The following is a 21,302-nucleotide window of genomic DNA, read 5'->3' as shown; positions in this document are numbered from 1 at the left end:
ACGAAGGAAGACAGGACAGGGGTTGCTGAGCTGGGGGAGTAGGGGTAGGAATTGACTAGAAAGGAGTACAAGAGAGTTTTCTGGGATGATGGAATGTTCTAGATCTTTTTTTTTTTTTTTTTTTTTTGAGACAGTGTGTCACTCTGTTGCCCAGGCTGCAATGTAGTGGCATGATCACAGCTCGGTGTAACCTCGAACTCCAGGGCTCAGGTGCTCCTCCTACTTCAGCCTTCCTCAGTTGGGATTACAGGCATGCACCACCATATCCAGCTCTGCTATTTTTTTTTTTTTTAGAGACAGGATCTCACTATGTTTCCATCTGGTCTCATGCTCCCAGGCTCAAACAGTCCTCCCACCTGTCAGCCTCTCAAAATGCTGGGACTGCAGGCATGAACCCCTGCACCCAGCCAGAACGTTCTAGATTTTGATAGGGGTTCCTGTCTGTGCAGTTTTTCTTCTTCTTAACTAGGAAAACAGGAAAGCGTATGATGCCTTCAGGGGTTCTGCCCCATGCTCGGAGAGGCTTTCCCTGGTCACGTCTCCCCCTTCGGACTATCTTGCTTGACTTTCTTCAAGGCACTTATCATTATGTGTGATGGTTTGGCTGGATTTGTTCTATTGAGAAATAATTTACATATGATAAAATGCACAAATTCTAAGGGTTCCAGTCAATGAGATTTGACAAATAAATACCTGGTATAATCTATATCCCAACCGGGCACAGTGGTTCATGCTTGTAATCCCAGCATGTCGGAAGGTCAAGACAGGAGACTATGCTTGGTAATATACTGAGACCCAGTTTCTACAAAAAAAAAATTGTTTTTAAATGAGTTGAGCGTGATGGCTTGCATTGGTAGTCCCAGCTACTCAGGAGGCTGAGATGTGAGGACTGCTTGAGCCCAGGAGGTGGAGGCTGTAGTGAGCCAAGATGGTACCACTGCATTTCAACCAGGGTGACAGAATGGGACCTGTCTCAAAAAAAAAAAAATTGATATCCCTATCAAAATCTGGAACATTCCATTATCTTAGAAAACTCTCTTGTACTCCTTTGTAGTCAGTGCTTACCCCATGCCCTCCTCAGCTCAGCAACCACTGGTCTGTCTTCTGTCTAAAATGAGCTTTGCCTTTTCTTGAGCGTTATATAAATGTCATACAGTATTGTAGTATTTCGGTCTGGCTTCTTTCACTCAGCATAATTACTGTCTGTAGGACCGATTCATCTATGCTGTTGCATGTATCAGTAGTTTCTTTTAAAATTTATGCTGAGTAGGGTTTTATTATATAAATATATCACAATTTATCCATTCGCCTATTGTTGGACATTTGGGTTGTTTCTGGTTTTTGGCTATTGCGAATAAGGCTCCCGTGAACGTTCTGTATGAATCTTTGTGTGACATATACCTTCATTTCTCTTGGGCAAACACCTAAGAATGGGACTGTGAGATTTCTAGATTATAGGGTTGGTGTATGCTTAACTTGATAAGAAATTTCTTGGCAATTCTCTAATGTGGTTGTACCATTTTACAGCCCCACCAGTAGGAGAGTTCCAGTAGCCCTTCTTGTCAACAAAAGAATGATATAGGGCCAGGTGCAGTGGCTCACTCCTGTAATCCCAGCACTCTGGGAGGCCGCGGCAGGCAGATCATGAGGTCAGGAGTCTCCACTAAAAATACAAAAATTAGCTGGGTGTGGTAGCAGACGCTTTTAATCCCAGCTCCTTGGGAGGCTGAGGCAGGAGAATCGTTTGAACCTGTGAGGTGGAGACTGCAGTGAGCCGAGATTGAGCCATTGCACTCTAGCCTGGGCAACAAGGTGGGACTCCATCTCAAAAAAATAAAAATAAATAAAAAGTAAAAAAGAATGATACAGTAGAATGAACAGAAGGAGTAGGATCCTTAAGGTAGAATGGGACTCATTGGAACAATAATAGATGACTTTGAAAAAGAACCAAATAAAAATCCTAGAAATGAAAATTACAGGCTAGACGTAGTGGTTCACACCTGTAATTCTGACAGTTTAGGAGGCTGAGGCAGGCGGATTGCTTGACCCCAGGAGTTTGAGACCAGCTTGGGTGATATAGTGAGACCCCCTTTCTACAAAAAAATTTTTGAAAATTAGCTGTGCATGGTGGCGTGCGCCTGTAGTCCTAGCTATTCAGGAGGCTGAGGTGGGAAGATCGCTTGAGCCTTGGAGGCAGAGGTTGCAGTGAGCTATAATCATACCCATTCCACTCCAACCTGGGCGACAGAGTAACAGTCTGTCTCAGAAGAAAAATCATTATAACCATAGATATTTTTATTATTTATTTATTTTTGAGACAGAGTTTCGCTATTATTGCCCAGGTTGGGAGTGTAATGGTGCCATCTTGGCTTACCACAACCTCTGCCTCCTGGGTTCAAGCGATTCTCCTGCTTCAGCCTCCTGAGTAGCTGGGATTATAGGTGCATACCATCACACCAGGCTAATTTTGTATTTTTAGTAGAGACAGGGTTTCTCCATATTGGTCAGACTGGTCTCGAACTCCTGACCTCAGGTGATTTTCCTGCCTCGGCCAAAGTGCTGGGATTACAGACATGAACCACTGCACCTGGCCAACCATAGATGCTTTGAAAAATCTGAAAGCATATGATAAAATGTTCACAACTTTTGATTCAATAAGTATAGAAGTTTATCCTAAGGAAGTAACCTGAAATTCAAAGAAAAGTTTATGTGCAAAGATGCACACTGCAGTTACCTGTAATAGAAAAACTGGAAACAACTCAAATATTCAATCATGGAGGCATGGGTAAGAAAATCATGAGATGGGAAGGAAGGGATGGAGGGTGAGTATGGGGTCAGGGTGATGTTGGTTAGAATTACGCAGCATCTACTATCAGCTGTGGGTCTTGGGCAAATCATCTTCCAGAAACCATAAAATCTTTCTTCCAGGGTTGTTGGGAGATTTGGGGATGATGATGCTGACTGCCTGTTATAGAAAACCCTCCCTGAGCCGGGTGCCGTGGCTCATGCCTGTAATCCCAACACTTTGGGAAGCTGAGGCAGGCAGATCACTTGAGTTAAGAGTTTGAGACCAGACTGACCAACATAGTGAAACCCTGTCTCTACTGAATATACAAAATTTAGCTGGGTGTGGTGGCACATGCCTGTGGTCCCAGCTACTTGGGAGGCTGGAGGATTGCTTGACCCCAGGAGGCAGAGGTTGCAGTGAGCTGAGATTGTGCCATGGCACTCTAGCCTGGGTGACAGTGTGTGACTCCATCTTAAAAAGAAAAGAAAATAAAATGCTTTCTGGATTTTAGCAGGTGTTATTTGTGCACCCACACATGGAATGTTACAGTCATTAGTGTGGTTACAAAGGATGGTGAGTGACTGGGGCATGAAAAACCCCATAGAATACCAAAGTATACATATGCTATGATCTCCCAGGAGCCTCGTGAAATAATTGGTATAGGCGAGGAAAATTTCTCTGACGGTTATCATTGATTATTTCAGGGTAGGGGAATTATGAGTCATTTCTATCCCCCTCTATGCTTTTCTGTTACCCATTAGTTTTGTTTTATAAAAAGGGTGCATCCTTCTGTAATCCCAGCTACTTGGAAGACTGAGGCAGGAGAACTGCTTGAACCTGGGAGGTGGAGGTTGTAGTGAGCTGAGATTGCGCCACTCCACTCCAGCCTGGGTGGTGACACAGCAAGACTCTGTTTCAAAAAAAAAAAAAAAGAGTATGCATCTCTGAGAATTAAAAAAAAATGCTGAAAGTTTAGTCACCACCTAGTTTTTTTAATTGATTAATTAATTTTGAGACGGAGTCTTGCTCTGTCACCCAGGCTGGAGTGCAAAGGTGCAATCTTGGCTCACTGCAACCTCCACCTCTCAGGATCAAACAATTCTCCTGCCTCGGTTTCCCAAGTAGCTGGGATTACAGGTGCGTGCCACCAAGCCCGGCTAATTTTGTAGTTTTGGTAGAGACAGGGTTTCACCATGTTGCTCAGGCTGGCCTCGAACCCCTGACCTCAATTTATCAGCCCACCTTGGCCTCCCAAAGTGCTGGGCCAAGAGGCATGAACCACTGAACCCGGTCTGGTTCTTAGAGAAAGTCTTTTTTTATTCATCTTGTTGCTTTGGGAACCAAAATTAGTCTCACCAACTGCTGGGGTTGCAATTCAGCCACTGGGTGAGTCTGACTTGGGGCCCTGGAGTTACCTGAAGTTGTAGCCAGGGTACAAGGACACGTTGGTGGTCTTGTCGTCAAGGCGACGGAAGCTGTATTTGGGACGGCAGTGATGGAACCAGCGGTCTAGGTTGCAGTCCCAGTAGATCTCAATGCCCATTATTCCGCCCTGAAGGAGTCAACAAGAGACAGTCTCTACGGCAGCTGGGAGTGAGTTATGCAACCGCCAGACGTCTCCCTGCACAGCCCTGATCGCTCAAGGTTTAGAGGAAAAAGGCTGATTAAAGAACCGTATGTACTGCCCCATCTAACTCGCATAAGCGTGACTGTGGCAGCCACAAACGCGTCTCCTCACTCTCCCCGCTCCCATCAGGGACACACCGCTGTTAAATTCATTGTCCTGAAATACTACTTTCAACAGACCATTCCTGCACTCAGACAGCTTTAAAGCCCCCAACACTCCCATTAAAGATCAAGTCCAGGCCGGGCACGGTGACTCATGCCTATAATCCTAGCACTTTGGGAGGCTGAGGCAGGCAGATCATGAGGTCTGATGTTCGAGACCAGCCTGGCCAACATGATGAAACCCCGTCTCTACTAAAAATACAAAAAAATTAGCTGGGTATGGTGGCACATTCCTGTAATCCCAGCTACTCAGGAGGCTGAGGCAGGAGAATCACTTGAACCTGGGAGGTGGAGGTTGCAGTGAGCTGAGATTGCGCCACTGCACTCCAGCCTGACAGAGCCAGACTCTGTCTCAAAAAAAAAAAAAAGAAAAAGAAAAAGAAAAGAAAATATGTGTTGTTTTAAGCCACTAAACTTTGGTAACTTGTTACAGCAGCCACAGGAAAGGAATACACCAAGTAGGTCTCACTCCTAAGATTGGTTTGGGATTCAATGAGGTAGCATAGGTAGCATAGCCCTTGGCACAGTGCGTGGATTTACTAAATGCTAAGTAAATGTGAGCAGCATTATGAAGACCCAGTGGCCCGGCCTCTTGGCTATTTGACATTCTCCATCTCCACACACCCCCACCCCACATCCAGGTACACAAAGCGCCACCAACCTGAATAGCCACTTCTGAAAAATTATCTCCCGTTTCTCGGAAGACGTCTCCTAGTCGGAAAATGGGACACTGTGGATTCTGAGTCTTGTGGAAGGTACAAGTGATGTTTAAACCTGGCAAGATGTTTCTCCTGTGCATAATTAAAACCAAACACACAAATAAACACCTCTTTTGAAAACAGGTCTGTCTCTTGGCCAGGTGCGGTGGTTCATACCTGTAATCTCAGCACTTTGGGAGGCCGAGGCGGGCAGATCACCTGAGGTCAGGAGGCCGAGTCCAGAATGACCAACAGGGAGAAAGCCCGTCTCTACTAAAAATACAAAATTAGCTGCCTGTGGTGGCGCATGCCTGTAGTCTGAGCTACTCAGGAGGCTGAGGAAGGAGCAGCGCTTGAACCCGGGAGGCGGAGGTTGCGGTGAGCCAAGATTGCGCCATTGCACTCCAGCCTGGGCAACAAGAGCAAGACTGTCTCAAAAAAAAAAAAAAAAAGAAAAGAAAAGAAAAGAAAACAGATCTGTCTCTTTCCCAGAAGTGAGCCAGTATATTAGAAAGGTTCCATGAAAAGCCCCAAGTGATCCCCACCTCCCACATTAGACCAGAGTCGGCCTGTGTGACCAATAGCCTATGGCGGAAACGCGGGAGTGTCGCTCCCAAAGACTCTGGCTTCCATCCTCGTTATACTCTTGGTTGCTTACTCAGTCTCTTGGGTCCCTTGCTCTGGGGGCAGCCAGCCACCATATCCCAAGGTCACTCAAGTGGCCCTAGGGTGAGGTTCACTTGGTGAGGAACTGAGCCCTCCCACCAACTGTGGAGAGCTTGGAAAAGTGTTCTCCAGCCCCAGTCAAGCCCAGAACTGACTGCAGCCCTGCTTGACAGCTTGGCTACAACCTGACAGACTTTGATTCAGAACCACACAGCAAAGTCACTCCCAGATTCCTGACCCACAGACACCATGGGAGACAATAGGCGTTTGCTGTTTCAGGCATCTGAGGTTTGGGAGAATTCACTACGCAGCAGTGGATAACTCACACAGCCAGGCAGCCTGGGCACTTACGTGGTATAGTTGTGGCCGGGGAAGTCGATATTATTCTTGATGAGCACAGTGAAGTTTTCGGCACTGTTCAAGAGTGCAGGGCTGGGAGAGAGACATGCAAAATGGCCATTAGTGACTGCAGGGACCGAGGGAGTCTGTGGGTCGGTGGGACCAGAGGCTTCTGGTTTCTTGGTTTGGTCTTTGGGACGAGTGAAGAGAAATGGATACACCAAACAGTGGGCAAAGCATGCTGAGACTCCACAAAGCATCTCCAGCTTCTCCAAGAAGAATTTCTCCCTTCTTGAGATCTGATATGGTTTGGCTCTACGTCCCCACCCAAATCTCATCTCAAATTGTAATTCCCATGGAGGCGATTGAATCATGGGAGCAGACTTCTCCCCTGCTGTTTTTGTGATAGTGAGTGAGTTCTCACAAGATCTGATCATTTAAGTGTGTGGCACATCCCCCACAACCCTGCTCCTGCTTCATCATAGTACGATGTACCTGCTGCCTTTTCGCCTTCTGCCATGATGGTAAGTTTCCTGAGGCTTCCCAGCCATGCTTCCTGTTAAGCCTGTGGAACTCTGAGTCAATTAAAACCTCTTTTCTTCATAAAGTATTCAGTCTCAGGTAGTTCTTTTTCTTTTGAGATGGAGTCTCACTCTGTCACTCAGGCTGGAGTGCAGTGGTGCCATCTTGGCTCACTGAAGCCTTCACCTCCTGGGTTCAAGTGATCCTCCTGCCTCAGCCTCCTGAGTAGCTGGGATTATGGGCATGCGCCACCACACCTGGCTAATTTTTGTATTTTTTAGTAGAAACGGGGTTTCACCATGTTGACCAGGCTGGTCTTGAACTCCTGACCTCACATGATTCACCTGCCTCAGCCTCCCAAAGTGCTGGGATTACAGGTGTGAGCCACCGCACCCGGCTAAGTAGTTCTTTATAGTGAGAACAGACTAATGCAAGACCCGATGGCATTTACTGTGACACCTCTCACACTGATATAATTATACATTCAGGTATGTACAGTGGTTGGGACTCACTCCATATCTGGGACTTGTATTTTACCTAAAATTTAGCAGCCTCTTGTGCATAGTTACATATGAAATAAATATCAAACACCTACTACATGGTGATGGATGTATTGAATGAATGATTTAATGAACTATCTTAGCTAATTCACATGATATATGAGAAACTGAAGTGCAGGGAGTTGCTTGCCCAAGGCCATGTCAAAATCTAGCCCAGAGGCAGGCACACTGGAGATGCACAGTTTATCTGAGGAATGAGTTGATGGCAGAGCTGGAACTGAAACCACAGCCAGCCAAGGGCCCCTTGTCTTGAACCAAGGACTACTTGAATGTAGGCTGCTCTATCTCCCAGAGCTGGGTGATTCCTTCTATGTCAAACAAACTTCCCTGCCCTAGAAATGAGCCTGAGTGGAGCTATCAGCGATTGAGGACCGTTGGGGGTGACGCTTCTGAGTGCATCCCACCCTGACACTGGGAAAACTTCACCTGAGCCTTCTACAAGCCAGCGTGGGGCCGTTTTCTCTTTGCCCAGGGATGCTGAGGGAATGATCCTGAATCATACTGGTCTAGAGCTGCGCTGTTCAGTATGGTAGCCATTAGGCATGTGTGGCTATTTAGATTTAAATTTAATTAAAAATTCAGGCTGGGAGCAGCGGCTCACACCTGTAATCCCAAAATTTAGGGAGGCCAAGGAGGGAGGATTGCTTGAGTCCAGGAGCTCAAAACCAGCCTGGCAACAGAGCAAGACCTATCTATCTATCTATATTTAAAAAATGTAGTAGTCACATTTCATGTACTCAGTAGCCATCCACATGTACCTAGTAGCTACCCTATTGGACGCCACATATACAAAACATTTCTATCACTGCATAAAGTTGGACAATGCTGGACCACCACACTCCTAGGGGCAGATTGTGTGTGTGTATAAGACAGACATGAGGCTTACTTTACAATAACTGGACAAGTATCATCTCATTTAATCCTTACAACAGCCCTATGAGGTTGGCGAAATTATTATTCTGATTTTACAGACGAGGATACTGAAACTCAGAGAGGTTCAGCCACTTGCCCAAGGACACACAGCAAAAATGTGTTAGAGCTACGAATTGAATCCAGGTCTAACTATTCCCTGCTGAAATGCATCAGCGCTTGTGGCTGCTGAGATTTAACATCCTGACTTTGTGTGTTGACAATAAAAATCAATACAGGGGACCACCAAATCTGTATGTCACTGTGAGCATTTAATTTGAGAAAACGCCCTTTCCCTCTCCCTCCTCTCCTTTGCCCTCACCGCTTCTCCTTTTCCCTCCCCTTCCCCTTCTCTTCCCTTGCTTCATCCTTCCCTTTCATCTCCCTCCTTCCTTCCTATTCTTAGTCACTCAGTATAGACACTGACAAGTTGGAAGGGACCCTGCTGTGGCACTAGAGGAGAGGTCTGGAGGTGCCCTGGAAGAGCTGGGGGAGGGAAGGGGGCCAGGGACACCCAAGGATGCTCAGGGTAGTAGCTATTTACCAGCTGGTACAGAATCATTACAGTAGTTTACCAACCACCATAGCCCTCCCAGAGACTCTGGTTTGTACCAAGCAGTGTATCCAGAGCACGGGGTCCTCAAGCCAGTAGGACCCAGGACTTGGCAGGGCTATGCTGAGAGGGGAAAGCCCAGGCAGCCTCAGCAAGGCCTCATCTGGCCGCTGCCGAGGGCCACGGTCTGTCTCCCCACGCGACTCACCGGGGGGCGTCTTCCACGGCCTCAATGGGGCACCAGGCAGAGACTTCACAGGTCTTCTGGTTCCCTTTATACACTACACACCTTCCGGTCTGAATTCCTGTGGAGGTCAAAGCATCGCAGAACCACAGATGTGAAAGGACTGTGGAGAGGAAGTTCTCCAGGAGGGACGTCATTAACTCGACCCAGGCTAGAGATTAGGCTTTGACCAGGCTTTCCAACCCACGCAGTTCAGCTGCCCTCCCCCATCCTGACCACGACTCCAGCATCTATCAACCCCATCCTAATCACAACGACTTCAGCGTCCATCAGCCCCACCCTAACCATAGCGAACACAAGGCAAAGCAGACGAGCAAAACATTGGATGATGAGCTTCCTAATAACGATCAGAGACAACACAGAAAGACTGTGGATTCTGTTGGCTCCTTTTGTTTCTTTACAAGAAAAGATGCCCCTGAGGGGAGCAGAACAGGTGTATGCTCTCAGTATAAATGGACTAGAACATGGCCTCTTAAAGGGGCGCAGGTCCCTCAAGGGGTACACAGCCTGTGCAGCATGCGCAAAGCCATGAAATTAACATGGCGCATCTTCCTGGAGTGTCAGGACGATGAACCAGTTTCCAAGGGAAAAATAAATAGTGAGCAATGTTAAAATCTTTGTATCAACTCAAATACCCATATAGTGTGGAGCAGAATAAAAGAATGGTTATATGCCTTTTGCTGTGTGTTTGCATTATAACCACTGATTTTTTTTTTTTTTTTTTTTTTTGAGACAGAGTCTTGCTCTGTCGCCCAGACTGGAGTGCAGTGGTGTGATCTCAGCTCACTTCAACCTCTGCCTCCCAGGTTCCAGTAATTCTCTTGCCTTAGCCTCCCAAGTAGCTGGGATTACAAGTGTGCACCGTCACACCTGGCTGGTTTTTGTATTTTTAGTACACCACCATGTTGACCAGTGTGGTCTCAAACCCCTGACCTCAAGTGACCCACCTACCTCACCCTCTCAAAGTGCTGAGGTTACAGGCACAAGCCTCTGCACCTGGTGCCCTGTGCTTTTTTAAGTTAAAACATGAGATAAAGCAATTCTGTAGGTATTGCAATAGCATGGTTCTTAGATATAAATAAAATCAAAAGAAAAATAAAATAATACAAAAAAAAGTTTTAAGTAAAAAATAAAAAAATTCTGCAGGTTAACACGGATATTGCTGCCAGGTGCCCTGAGTGTATACGTTCATGATCCTCAACCTTTGAGGAGATTCAGGGAGAATGTTTAGAAAACTCAGGTGGTGCTATGGGCCATGTGATTTTTCTTTTGAGACAGAGAGTCTTTCTCTGTTGCCCAGGCTGGAGTATAGTGGCATGATCTTGGCTCACTGCAACCTCTGCCTCCTGGGTTCAAGGGATTCTCCTGCCTCAGCCTCCTGAGTAGCTGGCACTACAGGCAAGTGCCACCACACTCGGCTAATTTTGTATTTTTAGTAGAGACGGAGTTTCATCATGTTGGTCAGGCTGGTCTCGAATTCCTGACCTCATGATCTGCCCGTCTCAGCCTCCCAAAGTGCTGGGATTACAGATGTGAGCCACGGTGCCATGCCGGGCCATGTGATTTTTCTACCAATGAGAACCTTGACCCTGCGAAGCTTTTCAGAGCTTCTCTCACTGGGAAACTGGTATCACGTTTACAGTCAGCAGCTGGTCTGCTGGGGACAGAGTCGAAGCATGGGCAGACTCACCTATGGCTTGGTGATGGTGGAAGAAGGCAGCTGAGAGCAGAGGCTGAAGGCCTGAACTGGGCATCGCAAATGTTACCACGATGCCAGACCACCCATCCCTAGGGTCTCACGAAAAGAAGCAGAAGGTACCTTTGCTCTGCGGGTCCATCCATCCCTTTTTACAACCCCGGTCAGAGGAACAGAGTGTCCTGCGGGTGGGATACTGCAGAGAGAAGGATGGGAGAGTGGGGAGTAAATGATATGTGTTACTAAGACATGGAGAAGTGATTTATGTCCACCAGAAGGTGCAAATCAATGTTTATAGCAGCAGTACTCAGAATTGCCAAAACATGGAAACCATGCAAGCGGCCTCTGATGGATGAATGGACAAATAAAATGTGGTACATTCATACACAGAATCGTATGTAGCCATAGAAGGACAAAGCGTTGACGCAGGCTACAACATAGATGAATCTCAAGAACGTGATGCTAGGCCAGGCGCAGTGACTCATGCCTGTAATCCCAGCACTTTGGGAGGTTGAGGCAGTGGATCACAAGGTCAGGAGTTCAAGACCAGCCTGGCCAAGATGGCAAATCCCCGTCTCTACTAAAAATACAAAAAACATTAGCCGAGCATGGTGGCGGGTGCCTGTAATCCCATGCACTCAGAAGGCTGAGGTAGAGAATTGCTCAAATCCAGGAGGCAGAGGTTGGAGTGAGCTGAGATCATGCCACTGCACTCCAGCCTGGGCGACAGAGTGAGACACCATCTAAAACAAACAAACAAACAAACAAAACCATGATGCTGAAAGAAGTCAGACACAAAAGGCCACATCAGGTAGGATCCTATTTGGAAACGTCCAGAACAGGCATCTTTAGAGACAGAAAGCAGATTGGTGGTGGCCAGGGACCACCGGAAGGGGAGAATGGGGAGCAACTGCTAATGGATTTGGAGTTTCCTTTGTGGGTGATGAAAATGTTCTGAAGGCTGGGCATGGTGGCTCATGCCTGTAATCCCAGCACTTTGGGAGGCCGGCGTGGGCAGATCACCCGAGGTCAGAAGTTCGAGACCAGCCTGGTCAACATGGTAAAACCCTGTAGTTACTAAAAACACAAAAATTAACTAGGCATGGTGGTGCGCACCTGTAATCCAAGCTACTAGGGAGGCTAAGGCAGGAGGCAGAGGTTGCAGTGAGCTTAGATTTTGCCACTGCACTCTAGCCTGGGCAACAAGAGCAAAACTCCACCTCAAAAAAAAAAAAAGAAAGAAAGAAAGAAAGAAAAGGGAAAATAAAGAAAATATTCTGGAATTAGACAATGGTGCTGGTTGCACAACTCCACGAATATACTAAAAACCACTGAATTTTATACTTTAAAATGCTGGGTTTTATGGTATGTGAAATATATCCCAATAAAAATGGGGAAAGCAGAGTTCTGGGCAGCCAGGGATCACTTTCAGGGATGGTGGCTGGTGTGGAGGACAGGAGGCCTGGTCCAAGTAGCCCTGTGGCTGAAAGGACTGAGTAGGGCAGACAGGTGCGGAGACTCAGCAGGACAAGTGGAACTGAGGGACATTGGCCAGGACACTCGCCTGGCCCAAGATAATGAGACCAGCTGGGTCTCAGGGCTGAATTATAGAACATGGAAAAGAGAAATGAGCTACCCTGGTCATATGCATATTCTCTTCCTGTTTTCTAGGGAGCAGGCTGCATGGCCAGTCCTGGGGATGCCAGAACATGACATAGGTGTGAAAATAGCCTCTGCGTCCGGGCGCAGTGGCTCATGCCTATAATCCCAGCACTTTGAGAGCCCAAGGTGAGCAGATCACCTGAGGTCAGGAGTTCAAGACCAGCCTGACCTACATGGAGAAACTCTGTCTCTACTAAAAATACCAAAAAAATTAGCTAGGCATGGTGGTACATGCCTGTAATTCCAGCTACTCAGGAGGCTGAGGCAGGAGAAGCACTTGAATCTGGGAGCCAGAGGCTGCAGTGAGCTGAGATCACATCATTGCACTCCAGCCTGGGGAACAAGAGCAAAACTCCATCTCAAACAAAAAAATAAAAATAAAGAAAAGAAAAAGAAAATAGCCTCTGCTCCTTGTCATCTGTGCAGTTTGAGGTTTCTACAGTGATTCAGGTCAAAGACCTAGTTCTTGGACCCAAGTATACCTGGTTCAGCAGTAGCTTCACTATCTTGTAGCCGAGAGACCTCGGCCAACTCACTTGCTTCTCTGAGCCTCAATTTCCTCATTAGTAAAAGCAGGGTGAACAGATTTGTCTTGCGTGGTTGTTGTGAAGATTAAATGAGTTATGAAAAGAAAAGATTTAGAACATAGTTCATGCTCAATGAATGTTTCTAATAGTTTTCAAACTCTCTCAAAAGAGAGCTATCCTAACTCTCTTTTCTTCCAAGTCTCAATAACTTCCCAGGCTGGCTTGTCACCTGGCAGGCTCCTAGTCTCCTCCTGTGATTCCCCAAATTAGACTATGAACCCTTTGAATGCAGAGCCCAGGTCATATCTTTGTAGCCCAAGTGCCTGACACATAGTAGGTCTTGATAGTCATGGAATGAATGAATGTGTGATCATTCACTGTGGCTCATGGAAAGTTATATTTTCATTATCAACTGGAGATAAATCTCAGGAAAGAACAGAAATCTGTTTTATTTTGCTCTCCAAAATGAATTCTAAAATTAAAAAAAAAAACAGCATTAATTTTCTTTTAATCTTCTCTTTTGCAATTGTTGCATGGATTAAAAATGGCCACAAATTCTTGGTCACTTTCTCAATTGAGAGGTGGAGTGTTCCCCCTGCTTTCTGAAGCTGAGCCTGTGCTGTGACTGTAAAACCAATAGAAACAGCAGAAGGAATGCTGTTGCCAGTTCCAGGCCTAAGCCTTAAGAAGGCCTGGAAACTTCTATTTTTTTGTTTTGAGAAACCTGAGTCACTATTAGAAAGTTTGACTACCCTGCTAGAGAGACAATGTGGAGAGACTGCACAGAGGAAAAGTCTTGGGGGTACCCAGAGAAGAAGAGATGTTCAGCCATCCCTGGGTGCCAACTGAGGCTCCAAAGAATGCCAGCCCCAGCTGCCATCCAACTGCAACTCCATAAGAGATCCCTGGTGAGACCAGCAGAAGAACCGCCCAGCTGAACTTAGTCAACCATTGACCTGTGAGAGTTAATAAATGCTTGTGTTAAGTCCACCATAATCAGGGTAGTTTGTTTTGTAGCAACACATAACTGATCTATCCATGTTGGTGTATAACTGGGACTTGGTGATATTTACCAAGACAACCAGAGATAGAGTGTGTGTTGGTGGGCAGAGAGGAGGCAAATGTTCAATTAGACTAGCCCAAACCAGCCCAGAGCATAAGTTAAAATCCCAAAGAGTCACATGTGCTCTCTGGGCTGGCAGTACACCCACGGAGCCTGTTGGGTTCCAACCACTCTGAGTGACATCCCATCTGAGGAGGAGTAACATGGCATTTGAATCATAACAGCTGACATTCATTGAGTGATTATAATGTACCATGCCTTGTTTTAAGCATGTCACAGGTATTCACTTATTTGTTTCAACAATCCTAACAGCTAGGTTTTGTTCTCAGCCCCATTTTACAGATGCACACAATTTGGCACAGAGAGGTGAAGAGTCGCCTGCCTGAGGTCACAGAGCTAAGAAGTTTAAGTTTTGAACCTTCAGAGCCCAGGGTCTTAATCTCTGGGCTATCCTAACTCTCTTTTCTTCCAAGTCTCAATAACTCCAAAAGTGTCTTTTGTGTACACAGGGGTGGAGTGTGGTATATGGTGTAGAGATGACCAGAGAATGGGACAAAAGAAAACCAGGGCCCCCAAAGTGGATTGGAGATGGAATACTGCTAGGAAGGGAGGCAGAAGGGAGGGCTAGGCTGGCCTGGCTGTCAAGAGATTTCATCTGAGCAGCAGGGATAGTTAAGGGTAGATGAGGACAACACAAACGTAGAGAGCTCTCCTTTTAGGGGAAGTGTTATCAAGATACACACCAAGGGGATGTCATCTTGGTTCCGAGTTTGGGTACAAATGATGTACTTGAAGACGGCATTTTTGCCCGGAGCTCCTGGACACTCAGGAAGCTAGACCTTGCCAGAGTGGGCCTGTGAGCAAAACCCTACCAGCAGGGCTGGTCCTACTCATCAGTGGGGAATCTGGCTGGGTATTACCAGTGCTGCTGCATCCCTCAGTGTTGGGAATGGTCCCTGATAACAGCACGGTTACATTACCTGAGAGGGGAGGCTGGGAGGTTGGGAGTTACAGGTAACGTGTAACAGTAACACACTGGTAAAGATAAACTTAGAAGAATAGCTGGTTTTCATCTTGAAGAGCAGAGAGCAGGATGGTGAGGTACACAATAGGACAAATACAGTTTTCGTTTTATTTTGTTTTTAGAGACAAGGTCTCACTATGTTGCCCAGGTTGGTCTTGAACTCCTGGGCTCCAGGGATCCTCCTGCCTCGGTCTTCCAAGGTGCTGGGGTTATAGGTGTGAGCCACCACACCTGGCCCAGAAGAAAACAAATATGATTTGATAGGGAAGAAGGTTTTCCAGAAAGGGGCAGCATTGTGGAGAGAGCAAAGCCAAGTTGGGAAAGACTGTCTGGGGTGGTGGGGAGTCATGGGGGCACATGCGCCTGATGCAGGGGCTGAGACTCTAAGTGGGTGTGTTCTCTCCCTTCCTCCACTCAGCCCAGCCCTACCCTACAAAAGAGGCAGGTACTCAGTAAATATTTGTCGGCTCAAATACAGCTCAGGGTCCTAATTTCTGCTGCTTTTGACCTGCACCTCCCCCAGGAACTCTTATGACCCAATCCACCACTCCCGGTCCCCTTCTTACCTCAGGACACAACTGCTGCTCCTGGCCTTCTGTTTTGAGAAAGTTTGTCATCACGAAGAAAGAATTCCCCTGCGGAGAAGGAGACCCTAAGGCAATGCAAGGCCTTTGAAAAGAGAAGCTACTTAATTATAAGAATCCAGCTTGCTAAGTGCCTGGGGGTGAACCTCTCCACTTTTCTAAGCTTCTAGAAATCAGGGTCTGTGGGCAACTTGGAATATGCCGAGGGCTTAATCTCAAAGCTGGAGGAGCAGCCCTGCTGAGCTGAGAACAGCGAAGGAACATTCGAATGGATTGAGGAGTCGTTTACCAAAGCAGTCTCAAAAGCAGCCTTTTCATATTTTTTTACACAGTAGAATCTCATTACATTGAAACTCAAGAGACCTGGGGAGGCGAGGGTAAGGGAGCAGCCTTCGTCGGAACACCGTTCAGATGTTCTCAGACTTTAATTAAGGGGCACGAGAGCATCCCACCACCTGAGGAATCACAGGATTTTCTTGACACTGTTAGAAGCAAACAGCGGCTTGGGCTTTAGGGGTTTTTGCAAAGCGTTTTAGCTCCCAGAGGCTGCAAATGTGCCCCTTTGTCCCTCCCAGCCCCTTATCTGTTGTTTTTGGCCTCTTCAACCCTACTTTAATTTCTCCTTTTTGGCCATGCTGCTTTCATTTTCTCTGCTTTTAAATTTAGTCAGTCTCTAAATTAGTCTCTTCTCTCTGTGACGGACGCCTTTCCTCTTTTTGTCATTTACATCCTTTCTTTGTACAAAAATGTACCCAAGAATGGTCTCCTGGAGACGTTTTTGTTGATAAAATGCCACACAGACAATCTAGAAAGACTGGTGCTCTTCATAGAAAGTTCTCTGTCCTGAATCTAGGCAGACTTTGCTGGCTTGGTGGCTGTGCCTCTAAAAAGCTGCGGATACATCAAGCGTGAGTGAATCTAATCCTGTTTTCAACGCACTCAGGACATGCTGCTATTTTGAGGAACCCTGTAGGACTTCATAAAGCAAAGAATCGTCTCCTCTGAGCTGCTGGATCTCACCCAGTTTTGCAATTTTTAGGTTTTCTCAGTTGGGATGTTCACAGAGCTTTTAAAATAGGGCCAATGTTTTTTTCTGGAGCGGGGCTCTAGGTCCTAGGGAAAAGGGGCAGGCAAGGCCCTGGCAAAGCGACAAGCCTGGGAGAACACTATAAGGTGCTTACCTGCAAAGGGAAGGTGTAGTCTGCGGTGTCAAAGACGTGGTGCACCAGCTTCTTGACTCCGTTCTCCACTATCTCCTCTTTCACTTCTGCTATCCCTTTCACCTTGGTGTGCACAGAACTGATGACAGACTCTTTCCGCTGATACAGCTTGTCACTCACCAGAGCAAAGCTAAGTGGCAGACACAGGAAAGCATCAAGGGGAGGCATAGCACAGCGGGCGGGATGCAGGCGCTTCCGTTCCAATCCTAGCTCTGCTGTGTGACGTACTTCCATGTGACTTGTTTTCCCTCTGCACAGTGGGAAGAATAGTCATACCTGCCTCATGGATTGTGAGGATAAAATGAGAGATGTCTGCAAACTCCTTTGCCCAGTATCTGGCACATAGTGAGCACTTGCTACAGGAAAGCTACTGCCCCTAATCCTTTTCTTTAATAATGCCTAACATAGGGCTGGGTGCAGTGGCTCACACCTGTAATCCCAGTACTTTGGGAGGCCAAGGTGGGTGGATCACTTGAGGTCAGGAGTTCGAGACCAGCTTGGCTAATGCGGTGAAATTCTGTTTCTAGTAAGAATACAAAAAATGGTGGCGCACACCTGTAATCCTGGCTACATGGGAGGCTGAGGCAGGAGAATCACTTGAACCCAAGAGATGGAGGTTGCAGTGAGCCAAGATCATGCCATTGCACTCTAGCTTGGGCAACAAGAGTGAAACTCCATCTCAAAAAAAAAAAAAAGCGATTGCCTAACATGGACCCTCATATATAGAACAGCTTCTCAAGTCACACAGCCCCGCTCTGGTGGCTCTGCCAGCTTTGTCTGGGGGCTCAGTAACTCATCAGCCTCTTCCAGTCTAAGGCTGTGTCTGCTGCATTTTCAGAAACATCCACCTGCTTTATCAACAACACTGAAAGTGGCAGCTACTCTCTCTTTTTCATTCTAGAGAAAGGGCCTTCGCTCTGTAGCCCAGGCTGGAGTGCAGCGGCAATCACAGCTCATTACAGCCTCCAACTCCTGAGCTCAAGTTGATCCTCCCACTCCAGCCTCCTGAGTAGCTGGAACTACAGCTGTGTACCACTATGCCAAGCTAATTTTTATTATTTTTTGTAGAGATGGTGGTGGTGGTGGGGTTTCTTTTTATTGCCCAGGCTTATCCCAAACTCCTGGCCTCAAGGGGTCCTCCTTAGGAGGCCTCAGCCTCCCAACATGTGGTTACAGGTGTGAGCCATTTTTCTCACCAGGCTGCAGGAACTACTCTTGATTGAGCACTTAATACATGCCAAGTGCTCTACATACAGCATTTCCTTTAATCCTCAAACGGTAGGAGACAGGAACCATGACTGCAGGCATGCAACACCATGCCCAACCTAAAGTGTTTTAGTAGATTGATTGATTGATTTTGAGACAGGGTCTCACTCTGTAGCCCAGGCTGGAGTGCAGTGGCGCCATCTTGGCTCACTGTAACCTCTGCCTCCCGGGCTCAAGCTATTCTCCTGCCTCAGCCTCCTGAGTAACGGATTACAGATGTGCACCACCACATCTGGCTAATTTTTATATTTTTAATAGAGACAGGGTTCACCATGTTGGCCAGGCTGGTCTCGAACTCCTGGTCTCAAGTGATCTGCCCACCTCGGCCTCCCAAAGTGCTGGGATTACAGGCATGGGTCACTGGGCCCAGCCCTAAAGGGTTTGTTTGAAATGCTTTGTCTACTCCTTCAGACTATGTTTATTTAGTCCCTTCTCTTTGCTCAACTGCTGAGTGATATTAGCAAGTCTAAGATGTTGGCAGCCCTCTATGAGCTGACAGAGTGGGCCAGGACTTGGCCCCAGCTGTTCTCCACCTTGGCTGAGTGATCACTCAGGGGGCTTTCAAAATTGCAGCCTCCAGTCCCATCCCTGGAGACTATGATTCCACAGGTTGCAGGAGTGGAGTGATACAAGTGGGTGAGGGTGAAATGCAACCAATCCACCAAGACCCTCTGTCCATCCACACATTTATTCCCTGGATGTTACAACAGAGGTTCTAAATTAACACACTTGTGGATAATTAACATGATTAAGAGAATGGTTTTACAACTGATAAAAGCTTCAGGTTGGGGGGCGCAGAGCAAATGCTATTAAACAGGTAATTCCCCTTTGATCTTCCTTGGAGGGGCCCACCCAGCACAAAATTTACATGAGTAAGCACAGTGGAGACAAAGGGATGTGGGGTAAGGCCTTTGATTGGCCCTATCTCTTTCCTATGCTAATACGAATGAGGTGGCTGCCTTCAGCATGCCTCAATAAAACCTTTGGGCCTTCCGAAAGGTTTGAGATTACAATCTATAACTTTTCCTAATAATTAATACCTTTAATATTTTGCCAGCCACCCCAAGTGAATATCAACACGGAGTTATCCATATGCCTACAAATTTTTTAAAAGTTCCCAGGTGATTCTAATGCATGGCCAAGGCTGGTAACACTGGGAGGCTCCTGAAAAGACAGCTCATATTTGACAATAACAAGTACATTTGATGAAGGGCTTCCCTGAGACCTTATAACTCTCTCTTTTTTTGTTTTGTTAGTTCATGTCTTTTTTTTTTTTCTTTTTTGAGACGGAGTTTCGCTGTTGTTACCGAGACTGGAGTGCAATGGCGCGATCTCGGCTCACCGCAACCTCCGCCTCCTCAGTTCAAGCAATTCTGCCTCAGCCTCCTGAGTAGCTGGGATTACAGGCGCGCACCACCATGCTCAGCTAATTTTTGTATTTTTTAGTAGAGATGGGGTTTCACCATGTTGACCAGGATGGTCTCGATCTCTTGACCTTGTGATCCACCCGCCTCAGCCTCCCAAAGTGCTGGGATTATAGGCTTGAGCCACCGCGCCCGGCCCAGTTCATGTCTTTTATTAACTCATACAGTTACTTGTCTTCTGGTTTGTTGAAGACATTTGCCGCAATAACATCTGTGAAGTGGCTTGCCATAATCACTCCAGCACCACAGCCATCAGAAGGGCAGTCTCCACGAAGGCGACTGATTTTGTCATTCTCATCCACTGAGGAAGGAGACCCTTAATCACCCTGAAGCATCTTAGACCACCTCCCCCTTGACTTCCACATTGCATTTCAACAGGAGAAGTAAAGGCTGGCAGACCGGGCGCCACCTTTAATTGCCCTCCTATAGATCACAGGCATGGTATGGAGGAACCTTTCCGGAAGGCATTGCTGTTACTTAAACACAATCAAACCCCAACCTAAGTCATGTACCCCACGCCTACTCCATGGACCAAGACCTTTCACATGTAATTTCTAGAGCTGTAAGCCCTTAAAAGGGCAGGGACTTTGTTAGGTGAGCTGGCTGTTAGCTATGCCTCTGCAGCTCCCTGACGAATAAATCACCCCTTCCTCCCCAGTTCGGTGTTCGAGAGGTTTGTCGTGAGGCTTTTCCTGCTTTATTTGGATTTCAGGACAGCCAGTTTAAGCTTCTTTCTCGTGTGCTTATTCTCCTTGGGAGTGGCATTAGACTTCTTCCTTTTCTTAGCACCACCACGAAGTGTCAACACAAGCGGAAGAGTAGACTCCTTTTGAATGCCGTAGTCAAAGTGCGTCCATCTTCCAGTTGCTTGCCAGCCCAGATCAGTCTTTGATGATTCCATCCTTATCCTGCATCTTAGCCTTTACAGTTTCTATCATATCTGAGGGTTTGACTTAGAGGATGATGGTCTTCCCCGTAAGGGTTTTCATGAAAATCTGCATTTTGGTGGCGGCCCCACCGCAGATGGCGGATCAGAGAGTGTAAAACTCAGATATGCGCCCTAGAGAAGCTCTTGTACACGTGCCTTAGGAGCTATGGACAAGAAAGTTTCTGCAGCATTGTAAGAGGGAAAGCAGGAAATAATCTGAATGTTCTCAAACAAGGGATGGATAAATACATTGTTGGATTCGTGCAATGGGATGCTTTGGACCAGACACAGTGGCTTATGTCTATAATCCCAGCACTTTGGCAGGCCGAGGCGGGAGAACTGCTTGATGCAGGAGTTCGAAACCAGCCTGGACAACATGATGAAACCCCGTCTTGATTAAAAATACAAAAACTAGCTAGGTGTGGTGGCACATGCCTGTAGTCCCAGCTACTCTGGAAGCCAACATGGGAGGATTGCTTGGGTGCAGGAGGTCAAGGCTATAGCAACTTGTGATCACGCCTCTGTACTCCAGCCTGGGTGACAGAGTGAGACCCTGTCTCAAGAAAATAATAAAATAAAATACTTTTTTAAAATGAGATGCTTTGCAGCAGTGAAAATAAATGGGCTAGGCTGAGCGTGGTGACTCACATCTATAATCCCAGCACTTTGGGAGGCTGAGGCAAGAGTTCAAGACCGGCCTGATCAACATAGTGAAACCCCGTCTCTACTAAAAATACAAAAAATTAGCCAAGTATGATGGTGTGCACCTGTAGTCCCAGCTACTTGAGAGGGTGAGGCAGAAGAATCCCTTGAACCCAGAAGTGGAGGTCGCAGTGAGCCA

General features: G+C 46.8%; 1 protein-coding gene across 2 annotated transcripts in view; it reads right to left on the bottom strand.

Annotated features, from left to right (window-relative positions):
- The window catches only part of P2RX7 (purinergic receptor P2X 7), a 54,257-nt gene that overhangs the window by 18,923 nt on the left and 14,032 nt on the right, over nt 1-21,302 (bottom strand). For both annotated transcript variants that reach the window (XM_017976434.4, XM_002753098.5), the window contains exons 2-8: nt 16,805-16,973; nt 15,606-15,674; nt 10,887-10,959; nt 9,032-9,128; nt 6,292-6,372; nt 5,238-5,367; nt 4,204-4,340 (exon numbers count right to left, since the gene is read on the bottom strand). In XM_017976434.4, coding sequence (XP_017831923.3) covers nt 4,204-4,340; nt 5,238-5,367; nt 6,292-6,372; nt 9,032-9,128; nt 10,887-10,959; nt 15,606-15,674; nt 16,805-16,973 — 756 coding nt within the window. The remainder of the gene's footprint in view (nt 1-4,203; nt 4,341-5,237; nt 5,368-6,291; nt 6,373-9,031; nt 9,129-10,886; nt 10,960-15,605; nt 15,675-16,804; nt 16,974-21,302) is intronic.

This window comes from Callithrix jacchus, chromosome 9, assembly GCF_049354715.1.
Source record: "Callithrix jacchus isolate 240 chromosome 9, calJac240_pri, whole genome shotgun sequence".
Lineage (NCBI taxonomy): Eukaryota > Metazoa > Chordata > Mammalia > Primates > Cebidae > Callithrix > Callithrix jacchus.
Note: the sequence above shows the minus strand (reverse complement) of the source record. Positions and strands in the feature narration are given on the sequence as shown.